The following is a 19,645-nucleotide window of genomic DNA, read 5'->3' on the forward strand; positions in this document are numbered from 1 at the left end:
TACATCATGTTACAGATGATGTAACATACGTAATACAGCTATAGTGATTAAAAGGCTGAAAGTACAGCAAGTAGATCATTACATTGAACACAATATACTAAAGCCATAAGAAGGTTGAGGGAGTATACAGAGTGTACAAAAGGTATTTATGTCCGTAAACAGGTTGAGGTAGTATTCAGCCTTTCAAAGATTGAGGTAGTACGGAGGTGTGTGTCAAGGTTTGATTACAGTGTCCTAGCTAAAATACAGTTGCGTGAGAACGGCTTTAGGTCCTCTTTGAAAGTCATCAGCGAGGTAGTTGTGCACAGATTCGTAAGTAGTGAATACCAGATTCTAGATGCACTTCCAGCGGAATGTGCCATCACTCGTTCACTTTTAAAAGATGGGGGTTAAAGGAGCAGTGCTCTGCTGTTTCGTAGTGATCTAGAGCCACCTGATAGCTTGATTGTGTATGCCAGGTAACAGGGAGTGGATGTGAAGAGTTTTTTATGGGTGATGCAGACAGTCTTGTAGTTAGCTCTGCTTCAACTGACAACCATCAGAGTAATCAGCATGGGGGTAATATGGTAATTTCTTTTGGCCCTGTAGACAAACCGTGCTGCTGAGTGCAGAATAGTTTTCCAGAGAGTGAGATGGGTTTTGGGGAGACCAGTAAGGAAAGAGTTACATTAGTCTATTTTGGAGAGCACCAGCATATGAGCAAGAGGATGCTCTCGGATTTAGCAGGGGATTCCCTAGAGAAGACATTGCTGATAGCTAGCGTTTTTGGCCATGGTGCTGATTTGAGAATGCAGATAGAGTTTTTAGTCTAGGATGACTCCCAGAGACCTCGCACTGTCAACAGTGGTGGATTTACTGTTGAGGATGTTGTGTATGTCTAGCTAGGATGTTTATTTTGAAGGGGAGATGAGGAGAAATTCAGTTGTTGGGAGGTTCAGCTGTAGGTTATGAGAGGTCATCCAGGCATGAACAACAGTTTAGAGTGGTGGCGAGCTGCAAGAAGATGTTGTGAGGAGACATTTAGATACAGCTGTGTGTCATCTGATTGTTGATGATCAAGGATGCCTGACTTCCTAATAGGGACCCTGAGTGGTTGATGTATAGTTTAAACTATGTTGGCAGGAGGACGGATCCCTGGGGGACTCCTTGGTCAACTGCAGTCGGTGAACAGAGATAGTCATCAATTTTTACTCCCTGTACCCAGTTCTGTTGGTGATGGATGAGGCAGAACAGCTACTAGAGCCAGAGGCAGAACTCTCTTGCTATACCTCACAGGCCTCCACATCAATAACAAGAGCCACTAGAATTTGCAGCACAGGAGGGCCAAATTGTTGAGTAAATTATACGGCAAGAAAAGGCAAATTATGCAACATTATACAGCACAATTTGTGGTACTGTAACTGGTTAATGCTGTCTGGGCATTACTTGCACATCATTAGTACCAGTTTAATACCAAAATATTGCAGAAGCTACAGAAAGGCGAACAGTCAATTTTTGCAAAGGGCCTTCCACTGTGCTGCAACAGGCATGGTGTCATTTTTAATATTTTTTTAACCGTTTGAGATAGAAACTACTTTTTTTTTTAATCTGCAGATTATGCGGCAGATGATGGATTATAAAGCAAACGCGGCACATCTATAATTATGTGAAAATCGCTGCAGACTCGCAATTGCATAATTCCAGGTGCTGACAGTCCCCAAATGACCTGGCTGCAGACATTGACCCATTCCTTCCCTGCTCCAGGCAGGAATATTTGATGTCAGCAGGACTCAAACCAAAGAACACAGGACCCAGTAACAGTATAAAATCTTGCAAGCAGGCCAACATGCCACACACCACCGCACCTTTCTTTGGCCAGAGCTGAAGAAAATAGGAAATTGGAAACATAAAGAAGGGAGCCCATATCACAGTGGACAGCAAAATGTGCATTCTTCCTATGTATTACATCAACAAAAGTGAATTGTTTTTTTCTTTCATGCACAAAGCAACAAAATAATGGAGTGCTGTACGATTCTGGCAATGTGATGCAATGCAAAAAAGGTTTAGACAACAGGATAGTGGATGCTGGAGAACCCAAAACAGGAAGTCACATGTTTATGTTCCTGGTTATCCTTGTTCTCCCTTTGCAGACTTCTGTACAAACATGTGGGAACAGAGCGAAAGCATTTATGATTGTGAAATTGACTAGAAAATAACACATAATTTTATGTATTTTTTTTTTTTTAACCCAAAACAAAGTCTTGTCTTGACATCATTGAAGGTGAGCAAGCTTGTAACTATGTTTACCAAGTTTGTAGTGTGTAAACATCTTCAACAAGCGGTTGCTCATGACCGTATTGATTGAACATTGAGCATTAGCCATGAGAATTCATCATTTTAAGGCTTGGCTTACTCATCTTTGGTACCCAGCATCTCTGTGAGACATGCGAGTTGAAAATATATGAGAACCTCCAATCTAAAAGAAAGTGCCTTTCATCATTTATCTGCATTGTGCCTCTTGATTTATGAAGGTAGCAGGTATTAATAGGATCTTGCCTTCCTAGTACTGGAATCAAAATATAGCTTGCGGGTACATCTATGTTCGTTCTTTTTAGTAATATCAGAAAGACTCATTATCCACAGACTATGTGCGTGTATAAGAGCTGCAGCCTTTCCCTTCCCAGAAGGTCATTGTAACCTGATCGTGAAAAGAGACGATTTAGCACTGAATGTTCCTCTGCTGATTGCCAGAAAGCACTGTACTTCAGGACAGAGCTGAAGAACCACAGACCATCAAGTAAAAGCAGTATCTGCCCCCAAAGTGTATTAATCTTGACATTGGGAACAATTACACAGGGCTGGCAGTTTCATCTTCTTCCTCGACGCTTTTTATGAAGCGCAATCTCTCGCGAGGCCATGATTTAACAGGACACGGAGCCCTCCGCTTGCACCGGGTTTGCCTCTCTTTCCTTTTCTCACAGCCTCTGTGGTAGTAAATCAGGACCCTCTGATGCTAATGGCAGTGTTCCTGTCCCCTTCAGTGCTAAGGGCACAAAAGATGCAGCCAGAAGTTTGGCATCTCTTCAAGCCACGTTGGGGTAGGCAACTTTTTTTGGATTGCGATAAAAGAGAAACATTAATGGTGCAGTTTGTTTTTCCTGTCTCCAGTTCCAATCTGTGTAATGTTCAAGCGACATGCACAATAAAACTAATTGCACTGGTCAGTCTTTTTGCAGTTCATTAGCTCGCTTCTCCGAGTGTGTCCATCCTGCTTCCTGTCTGTTCAATGGTCTATTGATCTGTCTAGTGGTATCTTTTCTGTCTCTCTGTCCATCATTCTCTCTGTCTCTTGATAGCGCTGTCATCTGTTTATCGGCCTATCCATGAGTGTCTATCAGTCTGTGCAACTAGCATCAGTCCTTTGGTATGCTGTCTGTCTGTCAGACTGTTGTCTTTCAGTCAGTGTGTCTGCCCACTGCTCTGTATTCTGCTACTGGTTTGTGGATCAAGCCATTGGTCAGTCAATCTCTCGTCCTGCTCATAAGTCTGTGTATTTATCTGTTTGTTTGACTGTTCGCCTGTCTATCCAGATATTTGTTTCAGAACTAAAATGTACATATTATAAAGACAATGTACTATGTAGACCTATAGCCCTTTTATTGATTCTGTCTTGGTATAGTTTTATAGCTTAAAACGGCACACTATTCCATTCAGCATGAATGAATGAATGAATATAAATGAATATGTGCAAATTGCACAGCCACCATCTAAAATTCCTCTCACTACTACATGATTTGTCACGTATCACTTCAATAATAGTTTCTACACTGTTGGAATTTGGCGGCAGGGACAATAAGAAATGCATCAACTGCATTGTTAAGCTATCCCACAATTTCTTGCTAGCTAAACAGCCCTCTGTAAGCGAACCGCCCAAAAGAACGTCTTCTGAATATCTTGAGTTAAAGTTAATGCAAGAGATGACACTGTCCCAGAAAATAGACTTCGACTTTTCCAAGAGTTGACCTGCCTTGCCCAATTCAGCGAAGGCATTACCTCTCCATTATAATATACTTCCCACTTGGACTGTGCCCAGGACAGACCTCTTGAGGCCCTGGAGCTCAATACGGTTTCAGAGCCCACATCAAGGGAAAGTAAGATCTTGTGCTCCAAAAGGAAATCTAATTGTTTATCGTTGCTGGATTAGATCTGATCTTTAAGGCTCATAATCTGTTAAATGCAGTATAGAAAGATTTCATCTAGGGTCTGTAGCAGGCCCTCACCAACTTCTGTGAGTGAGCCACTTTTTCCACATAGTGTACTATAGATGTGGCATAAAACTGGTAATCTCTAAACACATTTGCACATCAGACTGTGGTTGGCTTATCATTTAAATCTCTAGTGGCCCCACCACATCTTTCTCTTCCCATCAGCTATCAGTTTGCATCTCCCTTGTTGAGACATTCCAGCTACACCTTCTAATGGTTCATACATTTTCACCTGTTTATATGAGGCCTTCCAAGTAGCACTGATATACTTTTCCCCTTTGTGTCCTGCCCTTACAGTCTGTTTTGCAAAGTTTGTTCCCTCTTGTCTCAGGAATGTCTAGGAGATAGCACAACCATTCTCTTGCCTGACACAGATCAATCTCCCAGATGAAACTTAATTCCCGTTTGTTGTTATAAATCTCTGCATCTTTCACTGTGGAAAGGAGAAGTTTGGTTCAAAAATTGACTGGGTAAAGCTGGATCCTGTCGCAAAGCAGGACTCCATGAGGCCGGATAGGATACTTTCTCCTTGCTCTCCTGTGGTCACACTGCACTTCTCTCCCATAAGCTTTATGTTTTCCTTTCCTTACAGCCCTGATCTTCTGCTAGCCAGCTCCTTCTTTAACCATTGAGTTCCTCAAGCAAAAAAACACTACAATACGTTGTCAGCACTTTAGCGGTATGCTTGCAGTCCCAATTCGCTTTTCTTTTTAAATTTGCTTGTTCTGTTCCATTATTATATCTGATCCCAGGAGAGCTACAAAGATTTGTACTATGTTGGGACATAAGCTCAAGCTTCCATCTTGCTCATCTGTTTTCGGCAGAGGCATTGAGTGAACACAACTTATTGTGGACTTAAAAGCAGGACAAGGGGAGAATATCCAGATAATATTTCAGCAAACAAGCACACTTTTCCACTTGCTCAATAAAGGTTGTAACCTTCAAAATGTGTACTTCTTATTTTAGAAAATCCATACCTTTGTTATTTCACGTTATTGCAGGAAGGAGACCCTACCTATGTAGATGTTGTCAAGGATTTCCCTTTACCACCCCTTTTCTTCCTTCCTTCCTATGTAGGAACTGCACCAGGCTATAGCCACCCCATCTACACAGTAAAGGACCTCTTCCTGGATGTGCAGGTGGACACACTCAAAACAAATAGTGTTTACAGATACAAAAACATGGCTGAGCTAGAAACTGCTGTTTGTGTGAACCTACCAGGGCATATACAAACCACATAGATGTAAGTCTTTAGCCCAGAACAGATGCAGTCTCCATTTGTGCAAGGATGTTTAATGCACAAAAGCACAGTGTCACACTGCTCCATGTGAAGGCATGGTGGACTTAAAAAAGTCATCCTCCCAGGAAAAGCCCAAGCAGTAAAATTATGATAGACATGAACGGCGAAATCTGATGCTAGGCTAGGTCCCTGAAGAGAGGAAGATCACCCGCCATCATTACAATGCTAGCACAAAGCGGCCCACTAGAGGAGTCACTTCCCCTGTGACAGTCACACTTCATAAAATCAAAAATTGTAGACCAGCCTTGAAATTATCCCCATGACCAGCTCATAAAATCCAGACAGCCCATTGAGCAAAGTCTCTCGTTCATAGGGAAGCTTCCTTCTTTGATTGAAAAAGCAGCGTGATCATAGGTGTCCACAGTAAACACTTTCCAAAACTCCATGGTGGATTAGTGGAATAAAACGTCACCAAGACTTCATATGCTGGCAGCAGCAGGCTCTAACTTCTACTATCCAACTCTGCTCATGATGCCATAAGCCATGGTTCGACCCCAGCTTCTTGTGAAAAAGATTGAAGTTTTTAACTTTGCTATATAAATATTGTAATGGAGATCTTGCTTCTGTAGTGCTAAGAGATTGTGTTACAAGATAGTTTGCATTGGCCCCTTGCCAGGCTCAATGTACTTGGTGTGAAAGGTCCAGATATTTAATCTTCACTCATTTGGGTATTGGGGCACTGAGAGATGAGGAGGCATACGACAGGCAGGGATAAACGATGGTCTACATGCTGTTGGATCGTTGTTCTTCAACTGTGGATGCAGGAAGCAATGATTTCATTCTGGTCAACAAGCAAAGGTGTAGATCACAGAACCATAACGGTTAGTTTTGATTTGGATCACTGAGTGGACATATTTTCTACAGCTTTCCGGCTTGGCCCAGTGTGCAATTGGCTTCTTAGCAAGTGGGCAATATGTCTGATTTTCCTGCCTTTTGCACAGCTAGTAGAATGTCTGGAAATACCTCATATGATGAAGGACATTGCTGGTAACCTAGTAAATTGTCATACCAGTTGTAAGAGAAAACAATTAGTGCTAAAATCCAATGCAATGTGACACTTGTTGTTTTATTTAAAACATTGATGTATCTGGAATAGAAAGGAAATAACATGGTACAAAATGACTTCTTTCAGAACCGGCACGAGATGCTTGCTGTGGAGCCGATTAATGAACTTCTAAGGGACAAGTGGAGAAAGTTTGGTGCAGTTTCTTTCTACATAAGTGTTATTTCCTATCTCATTGCTATGATCATTTTCACGTTAACTGCATATTACAGACCACTGGATGGCATTGTAAGTAACAACAGATGTACCAATTGTAAAATCTTTATCACTATTTGTTTACTGAGGTAAAAGATGTTTATATTTACAGCAACTGGCTAAACAACATCTCTGCCAACACCGATATCTCTTTGATCGCACAGCATGCTCTTTTAAGGAACCACTCAACTAAATTTGGAAATTCATAGTTGTGGGAGTAAGAAGAGAATTTGATAAGAATTGGAAATTAGTACTGCTTCTTTTAGAGCTGAAACATATTTACGCAAGGTAAAAGCTGCAAGACTTAACAGACATTGCGGTCAGTAGAGTGCCTGAACTAAGGTCCACTGCAATTATGCAGCAGGGGAGGACCGAATTATGCAGCAGGGTTGACCAAATTATGCGGCAAGAAATGGCAGCACGTTTAGTGATAGTTTTGACTCCTTATTTTGTCATTTGTGCTCATGAAACACTGTGGTTAAGTGCTGTGTCGAGTCTGTAGTCTGAGCTAGAAACGGAAATTGTGATTCTTGGTTTTTACTTCAGTGCCAAGATACCCCTGAGATATTGCAGAGTCTAACCTAGTATAGTGCAGATCAACCTCCAGAGAGCAATGGAGTATTTTAGAGAGGACCTTGTTATTGCAGAGGAGCATCGGGAACATGAGATGGTGCACAGGCACAGAGATCAGTATGGCGTGTTGGGCTCAGTAGAGGATATATTAACACACCCCGATTGTGATGAGTATGATTTTTCACATATTTGCATGACATGTTTACGATTTGAAGCAGAGTATGATTAAGCAATTTTCCTTGAATTTCTAGCTTTTTTGTCACATGTCTAAGCCTGGATTGAGATTCCGGTCTCCAAATTTCTAGATTGGCAATTTAGCTCAAAACCCAGTTCTACTCATTAGACCATGAAGACAATGAAGCTGGGCGCAACAACTTTTATACTTACATATAGGTAGCATTTTTGATCCTGGTTATTCACTGTTCAACAATAATGTTTCTTATGGATCTTTCGAAGGCCATCACATCACCCTCTTACAGGCGTGCAGCATATATAAGGTTTTGATTACTAGAGCCTGCTGTGCTCTAGGCCAAAAACAACATTCATGTTTTCACAGCTTCCACTTTGGAAAACCAAGAGCCTGTGTGTTGCTCTGTCGCTGATAAGAGTCATACATTTTAATTGAATGTTATATTCGCCCCACTTTTCATAGAAAACAATAGACTCATATCCGAATTTGATCTTTCAGTGGTAACCATTATACAGTGAATCAAAGGTATTTTTAAGACATGATTGAGGAGGACACTAATGTGTTGGCACAGAATTCTAACACTAGCACCTGCCGACAAAGCTGGCCTCATCTTGCTCTGGGATTCCTATGTCAGTGGGGCCTGAAAAAAATCAATTAAGTTTACGGTTTGCAAACAATAGTAGATGGATGAGAGGAGAGGTTTCTGTTCGAAGGCGTTGGAAAATGTTAGACTTGGCATCTTTGGCGTGGTCTCCCCTAACTTTTTTCCTCTGTTTCCTAGATTGTTGATGTGTGCTGGACTCTTTTTTGCTGTTTTTGTTACTCTGGGCACTTTACCACTGCTATCCAGTGCTAAAGTGCAAGTGCTCCTGTATAACATGTGTATGTAATTGGCTTTCCATAACTGGCATATTTGATTAACTGCTAAGTCCCTAGTACAGTGCACTAGAGGTTCCCAGGGCCTGTAAATCAAATGCTACTAGTGGGCCTGCAGCACTGGTTGTGCCACCCACATTAGTAGCCCTGTAAACATGGCTCAGACCTGCCACTGCAGTGTCTGTGTGTGCAGATTTTAACTGCCAATTCGACTTGGCAAGTGTACCCACTTGCTAGGCCTAAACCTTCCCTTTTCGTACATGTAAGACACCCCTAAGGTAGGCCCTCGGTAGCCCCATGGGCAGGGTGCAGTGTATGTTTAAGGTAAGACATATACTAATGTCATATGTCGTGACAGTGAAATACTGCCAAATTCGGTTTTTACTGTTGCAAAGCCTATCTCTCTCATAGGTTAACATGGGGGCTACCTTTAAATATAATAATTAAAGCGTATATTCCGTTTGGGAGCAGATAGACATATGGAGTTTGGGGTCTCTGAGCTCACAATTTAAAAATACATTTTTAGTAAAGTTGGTTTTGAGATTGTGTGTTTGAAAATGCCACTTTTAGAAAGTGGGCATTTTCTTGCTTAAACCATTCTGTGAGTCTGCCTGTTTGTGGATTCCCTGTCTGGGTCAGTTTGACAGTTGGGCTGTTTGCACCTCCTTGTAGACAGTGACACAAAGGGATCTGGGGTGTAGCCTGCATATCCCGATGAGCCATCTGTGCTAGGAGGGAGAGGAGGAGTGGTCACTTACACCTGAAAGGGCTGTGCCTGCCTTCACACAATGCAGTCTCCAACCCCCTGGTGTGTGTCTGGGGCCTGGTCTGGGCAAGGCAGGATTTCATAAACAAGAGAGACTTCCCTTTGAAGTAGACCTACTTCAAAGGCCAAAATGGGTATAAGAAGGGCACCCAAAACCACAGACTTTAGATCACTTCTGGACATCAAGAGGAACCTCTGCCTGGAAAAGAGCCGAGGAGAAGTGCTGCCCTGCCTGTGACTGTGCTTTGTGGAGCTATCCTGCAGTTGCTGCTTCTGCCTGTGCAAGGGGACAAAGACTGGACTTTGTTGTGCGTTCCTGCTTGTGAAGAAATCTCCAAGGGCTTGTCCTGAGCTTGCCTCCTGTTGTTGAAGTCTCAGGGCCATCAAAGACTTCTCCTGCCAGTACCTGGACTTTCTGCTGAGACTCCTGCCCTGCCAAGTGGCGCCCTTTCCAGTTCCTGGGGCCTTGACAGGTGAAGCTGGCAGACCAAGACTGAAAATCCATGCACAGACCGCCGTGCGGGGAAAATATTGACGCAGCTTCTGAGACATGGCTAAAAAACGGCGCGTCGCAGGCTTTGCGGCAGAAATCGACGGTCCACCGGCATCGCGGCTGGAAGATCGATGCACGCAGCTGGAGAAACGGCATGCAACATCCGCTGATGGAGGCTGGTAACGTCGCAAACCATATAGCGCAGTTTTGCTGATACCGTGCAGCAAGATTTTCGACGCAAACCTTGCTGGGTGCGGAAAAACGACGCAAGGCCTGCCTGGACCAGAGTGCTTGCCGGATCGACGCATCGCAGTCCTGCGGAGAGGAAAAACAATGCACGCCGACCCGACTGGAGGAGAGGAACTACACACGGTCTCGCTTGATTGACGCATTGCTAGCCTTTTTCGATGCACGAGTGTGCGCGTCATTTTTGACGCTACCAAGGTACTTTTCAACACCGACAGTGTTTTTATTGTTTACCAAAGGATTTAAGACTCTTTTGCTTGTAAAATTCATAACTTGACTTGTGTATGTTGGATTTTTGTTGTTTTGGTCTTGTTTTGTTTAGATAAATATTGCCTGTTTTTTTAAACCTGTGTTGTCATTTTGTAGTGTTTTCACTGAGTTACTTTGTGTGTTTGTACTAATACTTTTCACCGAGACTCTGAAGTTAAGCCTGCCTGCTTTTGCCAAGCTACCAAGGGAGTGAGCAGGGGTTAACTGAGGGTGATTCTCCTTTACCCTGACTAGAGTGAGGGTCCTAGCTTGGACAGGGGGTAACCTGACTGCCAACCAAAGACCCCATTTCTAACAGAAAGAATCGGGTTAGATTGGCCTTTAAGCCAATCAGGCAGTGCCTGGAGGGCTGTCATAACAGGTTAGTTTGTGGGCCAGTTTTTAGGGTTGAGGTGGTTTGGATTTTCAGGGTCGAGGGCGCGCAAGCGCTCTAGCCCCTGTTGTAGTCTCTCTGTGGGCGTTTAACCACGCCCATCAGTTTGGTTGGTTCGTGGTCTTGCCCTTTAAAATTCGGTTGATTTCATTAGTGAAAGGCATGCATACGTCATGCCTTTTCCGGTGTTTATCCCACCTCGAGCGTACTGGTAAACTACTGAAAACATACGAGCCTCCATGTTTTCAGTATGGTTTCTGCACTATTTTTTCTCTTTATTTCGTAGGTAGCATGATCTTGCTGGGCAGCAGTAGAGCGCTTTGCATGACATCGACCCTGTTACATGGATTATTGCACTTTTGCTGGTAACATGGATAATTGCACTTTTGCCGGTTACATGGATAATTGCACTTTTGCTGATACGTTTCACTATGAGCGAAGTTCTGGTTTCTTTTGTGTGTTTGCTTTGTGCTCATGGTGGTCGTTGGCTCGCTTATGTGAAACTGTTTTACTTTTCAGTTTGTGTCAAGAAAAGTCCGGTTAGGAGTTTACAAAGCTAATAGCTTTAACTCGAGTAAACGCGAGACCCATTGCATTGCAAATGCTTTTTTTTACTTTCCCATGCCATTATTTTATTTTTTTCACCTCCCACTCCACTCATCTGCCTTGGATTTGTATTGTGTTTTTGTTTTTTATTTGCCTCGTTTTTATTCTGGGGAAAAAATAACCTCTGTTTCCCCTTTTTCTTCTTCCTTTACATTTTTGCCTAGTTCTCTTCTATTTGCTCGATTTTTTCTTAACGTATGTTTGTTTTCTTTTGAATTATTGAGTATTTTTAATTATTTCGAGAAACAAAACTTAACAAGTACTAAATTGAGAAGTACAAATATGGAGGTTTTGAGGTATTATCACAGAGATATGGAAATCCTGGGTACAAGCAATAGACTTCAACGTGGCTGATGCTGATTTATGACAACTGAATAAGCCCTAATTGATGTGTTCATACATTTGATGTTTCCTTTGTCATATGTATACTTGGCAGAATTCTACCATAGGATATTGTGTCACAGCTTTACCTCTAATACTGAAGTCAACAGAAGTAGAAAAAATAATGTAACCAGTGAGAAGACTTGCTCTGCCGAACTGTTTATTCCAAGTTTGCCCCAGTGTAGGTTCAGGAGGGCTGAGTCCACATCAGATTTTAAGGATCTTCATATAGTGTAAATGTACTTGTAATAGGTCTAAATGGAAATTATTTGCATAATTGATGGTCATCCTGAAAAAGTGTCATGGATTCAGCCCCTCCTGCGCGTGTGTTTTATAATTTTGTTTTAGTGTATTCATTCCAGAATTTGGGGGAATCGTTAAGAACCTGATCTGAGTCATCTGAATGTTTACTAAATTAATCTTTTACTTTTCCTCTCTTTTAGCCTCCCTATCCCTACACCACTACCATAGATTACTTGCGCCTGGCTGGAGAAATCATAACTTTGTTCACTGGCATTTTATTCTTTTTTACTAATGTGAGTACACAAATCATGGCTGATAATGCATGCTTCTTCTCTACTGAATTACTATTTGACTTCCAGGATGTGTGGTTCTCAAGGTTACACTCCTCTGACTGCATGCCCAGTAAGTTGCTTCTCTCTTTTTGAAGACACCATGTGTATCTAAGGTGCTCTTAGATGGTCACTTAAGGTACCAGAGAAATAGTCTCTGATTCCCTGCAAGCAGACTACTTTTTGTCATTCTACCAAATTAATAGGCAGTATAGCAGGAATGGTTATCACACATTCTAGATCCCCTGATGATATACAGCTCTTTAACCTGACGACATCACAGGACAGTTGTGCTACACAGTCTTCAACCCTGATGAATCCACAGGAAGTAAATTAAAACACAAAGTAGCCTAGGCTAGTCCTAAAGTAGGAGGACGGAGGTTTTCGGTACAGGTATCTAATACTGGAATTCTATCCTGATGTACATCCAATCACTTACATCAATGGAAACTTTCAGACAAGTATTGAAAACTTGGCTGTTTGAGAAAGATTTTGGCTCTGGTACATAGGAATTCTCCTGGAGCATCTCTGTTGTCTCCCTTGCGTTTCAGTGCCATGATAACTTTAGGTGAACGTGCGATCTATAAATGTAACTGACCATAGAGTAAGTCTGCTGTTGAATTTTACAGTCTGTTATAGTTATGTAGTCTGGGACATAGTTACTGTCTATGTCCAGGCCTTAATGCGTCTACATCCCCAACATCCACCCACACTGGCTGGTGGTGGTTATTGCCCTAGATTACAGGGATAGCCAACACATTACTAGTGGATAATGGAGTAGTGTCAGATAGCAGCCTGGTAATATGAGCACCACTATGCTATTTTTGCTGTTCATCCTGGTAGGAATGGTGCCCAAGCACAGATAGTGGGCTTTGGAAAATGTCTCACACATCCTTTGGCAGACCCTGACGTGTACACAATATCAGCAGGACTGTGTCCAGGCACTCCACTCCCATTGGCCTGGGTGGCCCAAGGAACACTCGTTATTCCAGGGATTACATTCCCAGTGTATGCACGCAAACCCCTGACAAATGGGTAAAAGAAGAATCCCAGTGTCTCCCTTTTCTATAACTGCATGCAAGTGTCGTACAGAAGTTCCCTTATGTAGAAGAGACATCCACTTTATTATTACACGTGTGCGGTGTCTGCTAGCAAGTAGATGTGATTCCCCTTTTGCCAGGAGTTTGTGGGCAAACCAGGAGAGGTAATCCCAGCTATTACTATTGTGCGTCAATGTGCAGGGGTGATGGAAGCTGTCTCCCACACTCTGCAGCTAAGTAAATCTCCTGTAAATTCTCTCCCCATGGCCTACCGCATAAGAGCCGCAGATAGTGAGGGAGTCTCCAGGGAGGGAATCTTCAGAAATTTTCTGAACCCGGAGACAAGGAAGACTTTGGGTTACTGCCACTTATGATTTGGCAGCCCCATCATCACTCCTCCAACCATCCTTCCATTATGCCAGGCTATATCAGAATCAGGTGGTGAATGCCACCATCTGATACTGGCATGGCGAAGGTTAGGTCACTGATGTGGGGGAAACCTATCTGATGGGTGGTATCCCTACCTGCACCACTGTCTTGAAATTTGCAGCAGGGAGCCGGAACCTAGGGTAGAAGGCAGCAGCCTTCTGCTGTCAATGCTGAAGTGACTTAAACTGTATTCGTTTTCTGTGTACTGAGTGCAGTTTTCAAAGCCTGTGTGATGGCTGATCTGAAAACTAAGAATTTCACGACATGGGTTAATAATTTTGTGCATTGTCTAAATCAGTTGTGTGGCCCACAGAGGAACCCTTGCTGTTGGGCAGTAGAATTTCTCATTACCTAGGGGGACAACTAGAGCTCTCTTCCTAGTCTTTTTCCTATGTGACAATGTTGGGGATGACTCTACTGAGCTAGCTCATGACTGGGGAGAAGGTGTGACCCCTTTAGCTCCCTGTTCTGCATTGTTTCCCTGGGCAAGGTTATTAAATAATGGTCTCCTTTTGTGTGGCTGAATGATGGGTGTATGATAACAGTGTTTAAGAGTGTTTCACTGAAGTCAGGTGAATCATGGAGCGCTGATACATGAGTCTATCATTGAATGTCATTGCCTTGGTGCTGCAACTGTCTGACTAGTTGCCTTGGTACTTCGCTATTTAAGAAGCAAGATTTCATTTAACACTGCAAAAGGTATTTATAAACTATAATACTTTTAAACTATTGCTTTTCTCACATTTCCTTTTTTTGTTTTGCTTAGATCAAAGACCTGTTTATGAAGAAGTGTCCAGGAGTGAATTCACTGTTTATTGACGGTTCATTTCAGTTACTATAGTAAGTACAAGCTCTTATTCCAAGCCTTCCTGCCTATCCTTGACACTTTCTTGGAAACTGTGACTATTTTAAGGTTATGAAATCATGTTAGCATACGTGGCCCTGTTTGCTATCCATATGACCTGTGCACGTCTCACTTGTACTTCCACAGGTGAAACCCAGTTACTGCCTCTCTGATGATTGGCAGTAAGGTTGCCATGCCATGTATGCTCAGTATGCTTCAGTGCGGTTCTGTATGTGAACTTGCTTGCCTTTCCTATTGAAAGAAAGACTACAGCTAGAGAATAAACTTTAAGGTTTCCGGTTTATTGTTTATTATTTTTTTCATATAATCTTTATAACACGTAATTACAGATCGTATGGTAGGAATGTGCTTTCCAGTCTACAGTTACTTTTGAAAATTGAAAAATACACAAAGCGGGTCTTCTTTTACTCCATGCCTGCAATCATGCCTTCAAGCCAATATCTGTGCAGTTTGATAGCATAGCAAGTTAAAAAACATAAATATCTGTAAATGTGCACGTGTTTGTACTACAAGGTGAATGTTTTTCAAACAGTCTTTTGTTGTAATATATGTCTCTCTAGTGCTAAAAACCGACAAATTGCCTGCAAGTGTGAGTGTACATTTATCTGTTAATTAAATGTAAAACACACATGGAAAAAATATTGAAAACATTGCAAGAATAAAATATGGCTATATATATATATATATATATATATATATATATATATATATATATATATATATATATATATATATATAAAAACTTACAGGCTGTGTAAGGTGAAATTACTGAGCTACCTGTAACCTGGAGCCCCATGATGCACTGCTTATGGCCTCACATATTACATCACTCATGACATGTTCAATGATATCATAGAGGACATTGCTGATGACATCTCAAGTACATCATTGATTACATTGCTGATGGCATCATCCAAGCTTTGACACTGTCTGCCACCAAACACTTACACGCCTCCACAGCTATGGGATTCGACACAAAGCCCTAGGCTGTATCTCCTCCTTCCTCACCAAGAGAACCCAAAAAGTCCGCCTCCCACCCTTCCAATCCACTGCCACCAAAATCATCTGCGGAGTCCCACAAAGACTCATCCCTCAGCCCCACCCTTTTCAACATCTACATGATCCCATTAGCCAACATCCTCCAACCACACGACATCACCATCCTCTCCTACGCAGACGACACCCAACTCATCTTCTCCCTCTCCTGCAACCCCAATACCGCTAAAAGCAACCCCCACACTGCACTCCTTGACACCACCGCCTGGATGACAGCCAACCATCTCAAGCTCAACTCCAACAAGACCGAGATCATCCTTTTCGGCCCCCACAAATCCATATGTGACACCTCCTGGTGGCCCACCGCCCTAGGCCCCGCACCTACCCCAGCACCCCACGCACGCAACCTTGGCATCATCCTGGCCCCCTCCCTCACCATGACCCAGCAAATCAACGCCGTCACCTCCTCCTTTTTCAACACACTGCGCATGCTGAAAAAAACTTTCACATGGATTCCCACAGAGACCAGAAAAACCGTCACTCACGCACTAATCAGTAGCAGGCTAGACTACGGCAATGCCCTATACGCTGCACCACACTCAAACTCAAGCGCAAACTCCAGAGAATCCAGAACACAGCCGCACGACTCATCATGAACCTCCCCCGCCACAAACACATCTCACCACACCTCAAATCCCTTCACTGGCTCCCCATAGACAAAAGGATCACCTTCAAATCCGTGTCCACGCACACAAATCCCTCCACAACACTGGCCCATCCTACCTCAATGATAGAATACACTTCCACACCCCCTCGCCACCTCTGATCCACCAAACTTGCACTCGCCACAATCCTACACACCACCACAAGGAGCAGATCCTTCTCATATCTCGCCCCAAAGGCCTGGAACTCCCTCCCCATCAACCTCCGCAGACCCAAGACCTCCTCCTCTTCTGAAAAAACCTCGAACAGTGATCGTCCAACCCCCCTCCACCCCACCCCCTCCCCCTGCCTTGAGACCCTCATGGGTGAGTAGCGCGCTTTACAAATTTCTTTGATTGATTGATTGATTGAAGCTTGTGCTGCTTTTGAAAAATATTTTGGTGTTCTGATCCTTGGCAAAGTCAGTAAGTCTGCCTTACTTAAAATTAATCCCAGGCCCTGCGCTCAATGCCTCACTGCCACAGGCTCCCACACAGAAAGGGTGAATGATTGGGCATTAGTGGGTGTTTGGCGCAGGGCCTGATCTGCAGCCAACCTTGGACAGAGTGGGGTTTGCTGCCATTGAGCAGTTGGACATAGGGCCTGACCGTAGGCCAGACTGTCTGGCCAACCCCCACATAGAGTACAGGTGGAGGATGATCGCATCATGGGGTTGATTGTATACAAGGGGTTAGATGCAGGGCCTTGCCACAGGCCAAGGGGTTGGCTTTACGTGTGGTCAAAAAATAAAACATGTGTAAAAAAAAAAGAACCCTGTAATTCACTGAAAATAAAGGCTAAAGTGGTGTTATATTTATGTGTGGTAATGATATCTTACTTTGCATTAAAACAACTTTTACAATTTGCTGAAAAAAAACTGATTAAAGGGCCATTAGAGTTAGGTGGAAACGTCAGTTAAAACATACAGTTTTAAATGAACAAAACCACTGAAATTCACCAGTTACAGTTATATCTAGCAACTGTAATTAGAGCCAGAAAGTAACTATAACTAACGCCCTTGCCATGTACTGCTAATTACTTCCCTTTTTATATCACTCATGACATATTCTATGACATCATTAATAATATGACTTTAACATCTTAAATAACATCATTGATGACAAGACTATGTATGGCGAGGTTGCAAGTGGATAGTTTAATCTCGGGGCTATCTTGAAAGCTATGGGCTCAGAGGATGGTTTGTTACACCTGCTGCGGTCTATACATTAAAATCTTTTTTCTGTTGTGAGATATGACACAAGTGGGGTGTGCACTAAGCGGTTTCAGATAGCCCAGGGTGTCCAACAAGATTTTATAGCAGCACCGGTTTTGTATTCCTAACATACTAACTATTTGAAGAGTTATTGCAGGTATAGAGTGTTCTGTTCAAAATTAGTGATAGATTATTGTCACTCTTGCTTTACGCTGCTGACACATTCTGATATTATTTGTTATGTAAATATGTAGCTTATATGATATATTGAGGCTGAAAGCTAATGTACTGATTTCAAAGTAGAAGGCTGTAGACCCTATGTCCACCAAAAGAAGAACTATAGTAAGAGGAAACTTCAAACCTCATACTAAGGTTTAATTTGCAAAAAGTGGTTGCATATTGTGCACTTCCTTTTTGTCAATCAGTTCTGATTTTGCGAGCTGACCTACGTACAAATAGATCAGTTGACAAAATACTGAATCGTAGAGGGACGCAGAAATACCTTCCCTAATGATTATTCATTTGGCTGGTTGTAATTTGCGACCACCTACAACTGGTTACAAACACAGAGATGGTGGCCTGCAAGGGTCAGCAGACCAACATATCTTATAGAGACTTCTAGTTGCAGATTCCTTACCTTAGAATTTCCCCCAGGCGTCAGACTGAATCCAGAGATTTTTCTTTGAGCAATACCCTTGCACGTCGGCAGGTGGCGTTGGTCGACTCTTCGGGCGTCGTAGGCGTAGTAGTCGCTGTTATGACATTCGGAGTAGTATATAGATGCCGCCCTCGCGCAGTGACATCAGTTCTTTTCTTTCCGCGCCCGCGCTGATCCAGAGAAGAGATACCCTGGTCTATTTTTGACTGACTTTGACCGTTTTTTTGAGTTTTTGTGTGAAACTTGGTGCGTTGAGGATGCCCCCGAAGACCGGTTTCAAGCCATGCGAGGACTGTCATCGTACGATGTCAGTGACTGATCCTCTTTGGGTTTGTCTGTGGTATTTGAGCGCGGCCACAACCCAAAGTCGTGCTCCGAGTGCCGGGCCATGCACCCGAAGGCTTTGAGGGAGCGGTCCCTAAAGCTCATGGTGGCCCAGCACTTGATTCCACGTAGGTCCCGGTCTCACTCGAGAGGAAGGTCTTGAGACTGGTCGCGGAGCCATCACCACTTGTCTTCTTTCAAATCCTCGGGTCAAGGTAAGAAAAAGACGAAGAGATACCATCGCTCTCCGAATTCACCCCATCGCTCGGCTGACACGATGTGGGAGGAGCGTCCACGCACAAGGCCTCCGTCCTCGGAGCCTGCGTCTGGGTCGGCTCCGCGCTTCCCTGAGTTTCCCAAAGCCAGAGTGACCCTGGCCCAGCTTAAAGAGTTTTATGAGTCCATGCGCCTCATCTTTGGGCGGTCCGACCTCGATACGGTGCCTTTGGGCCCAAGGGGTTCGGCTGAGGGGCGTTCGGGTTCCACACTGGCGGCTTTGGCTCCGGCCACTGAGGTCACCTTCGGATCCACAGGCAGATCTGCACCGACGCCGGTCACACCCTCGAGAGCTTGCCCGGTGCTGGGTCGCTTGTTGACACTCCCGACGTCTGTAGTGCCTACTATCAACGTCGACCCAATTCTTATCCCCGACGACTCAGACTCTGAGTCGGAGCGGTGTCAGCCGACGCCACCTTTGACTTTGATGGGACCAGGTTGGTTTTGGACCCTTTTTCTTAACGGTACGAATATGGGGAGGGATTGGAGGAGTCCCTGGACCCTTATTAATACCAGGATGACCCTTCTATGGACTGGACGCAACACCAGTGGTCTGGACACATCTTCTGACGCTGGCATGCTGTCTCCTCCTACCATGGCTAAGGCGGAGGGAGCGACATATGGGATGGTGGTCTACTGGCAGCTGAGGTCCTTGGTCTTGAGCTTCCCATTGTTGAGGTCAGGTCTAATCTCCTGACGGAGGTGCTTCAGCCTGGGGCTTCTACTTCAGAACCCCTTTTGCTGTTTAATGAAGCCCTCACCGATGTCCTTTTGGGTACCTGCTCCAAACCCAACACAAGGGCTCCTGTGAATAGGACTATTGCACGTCGCCATCGGCCCGCTCCGAACGATCCTAAATTCCTGTCCCAACACCCCATGCCTGAGAGTCTTGTTGTCCAGGCTTCCTCTTCTTCTGGCGCATTCCCTTCTGCACCCCTGGACAGGGAATCAAAAAGGCTGGAACAGTTTGGCAAGAAGTTATTTTCTTCCTCCA

The 19,645-nt window shown here is 43.6% G+C and overlaps 1 protein-coding gene across 3 annotated transcripts in view; it reads left to right on the top strand.

Moving 5' to 3' along the window:
- Window positions 1-19,645, top strand: part of TRPV4 (transient receptor potential cation channel subfamily V member 4) — a 467,135-nt gene that overhangs the window by 354,474 nt on the left and 93,016 nt on the right. For all 3 annotated transcript variants that reach the window (XM_069214733.1, XM_069214732.1, XM_069214731.1), the window contains exons 8-10: window positions 6,677-6,835; window positions 12,020-12,112; window positions 14,384-14,457. In XM_069214733.1, the coding sequence (XP_069070834.1) occupies window positions 6,677-6,835; window positions 12,020-12,112; window positions 14,384-14,457 (326 nt within the window). The remainder of the gene's footprint in view (window positions 1-6,676; window positions 6,836-12,019; window positions 12,113-14,383; window positions 14,458-19,645) is intronic.

The sequence above is a fragment of the Pleurodeles waltl genome, chromosome 11 (assembly GCF_031143425.1).
Source record: "Pleurodeles waltl isolate 20211129_DDA chromosome 11, aPleWal1.hap1.20221129, whole genome shotgun sequence".
In the NCBI taxonomy this organism is placed as follows: domain Eukaryota; kingdom Metazoa; phylum Chordata; class Amphibia; order Caudata; family Salamandridae; genus Pleurodeles; species Pleurodeles waltl.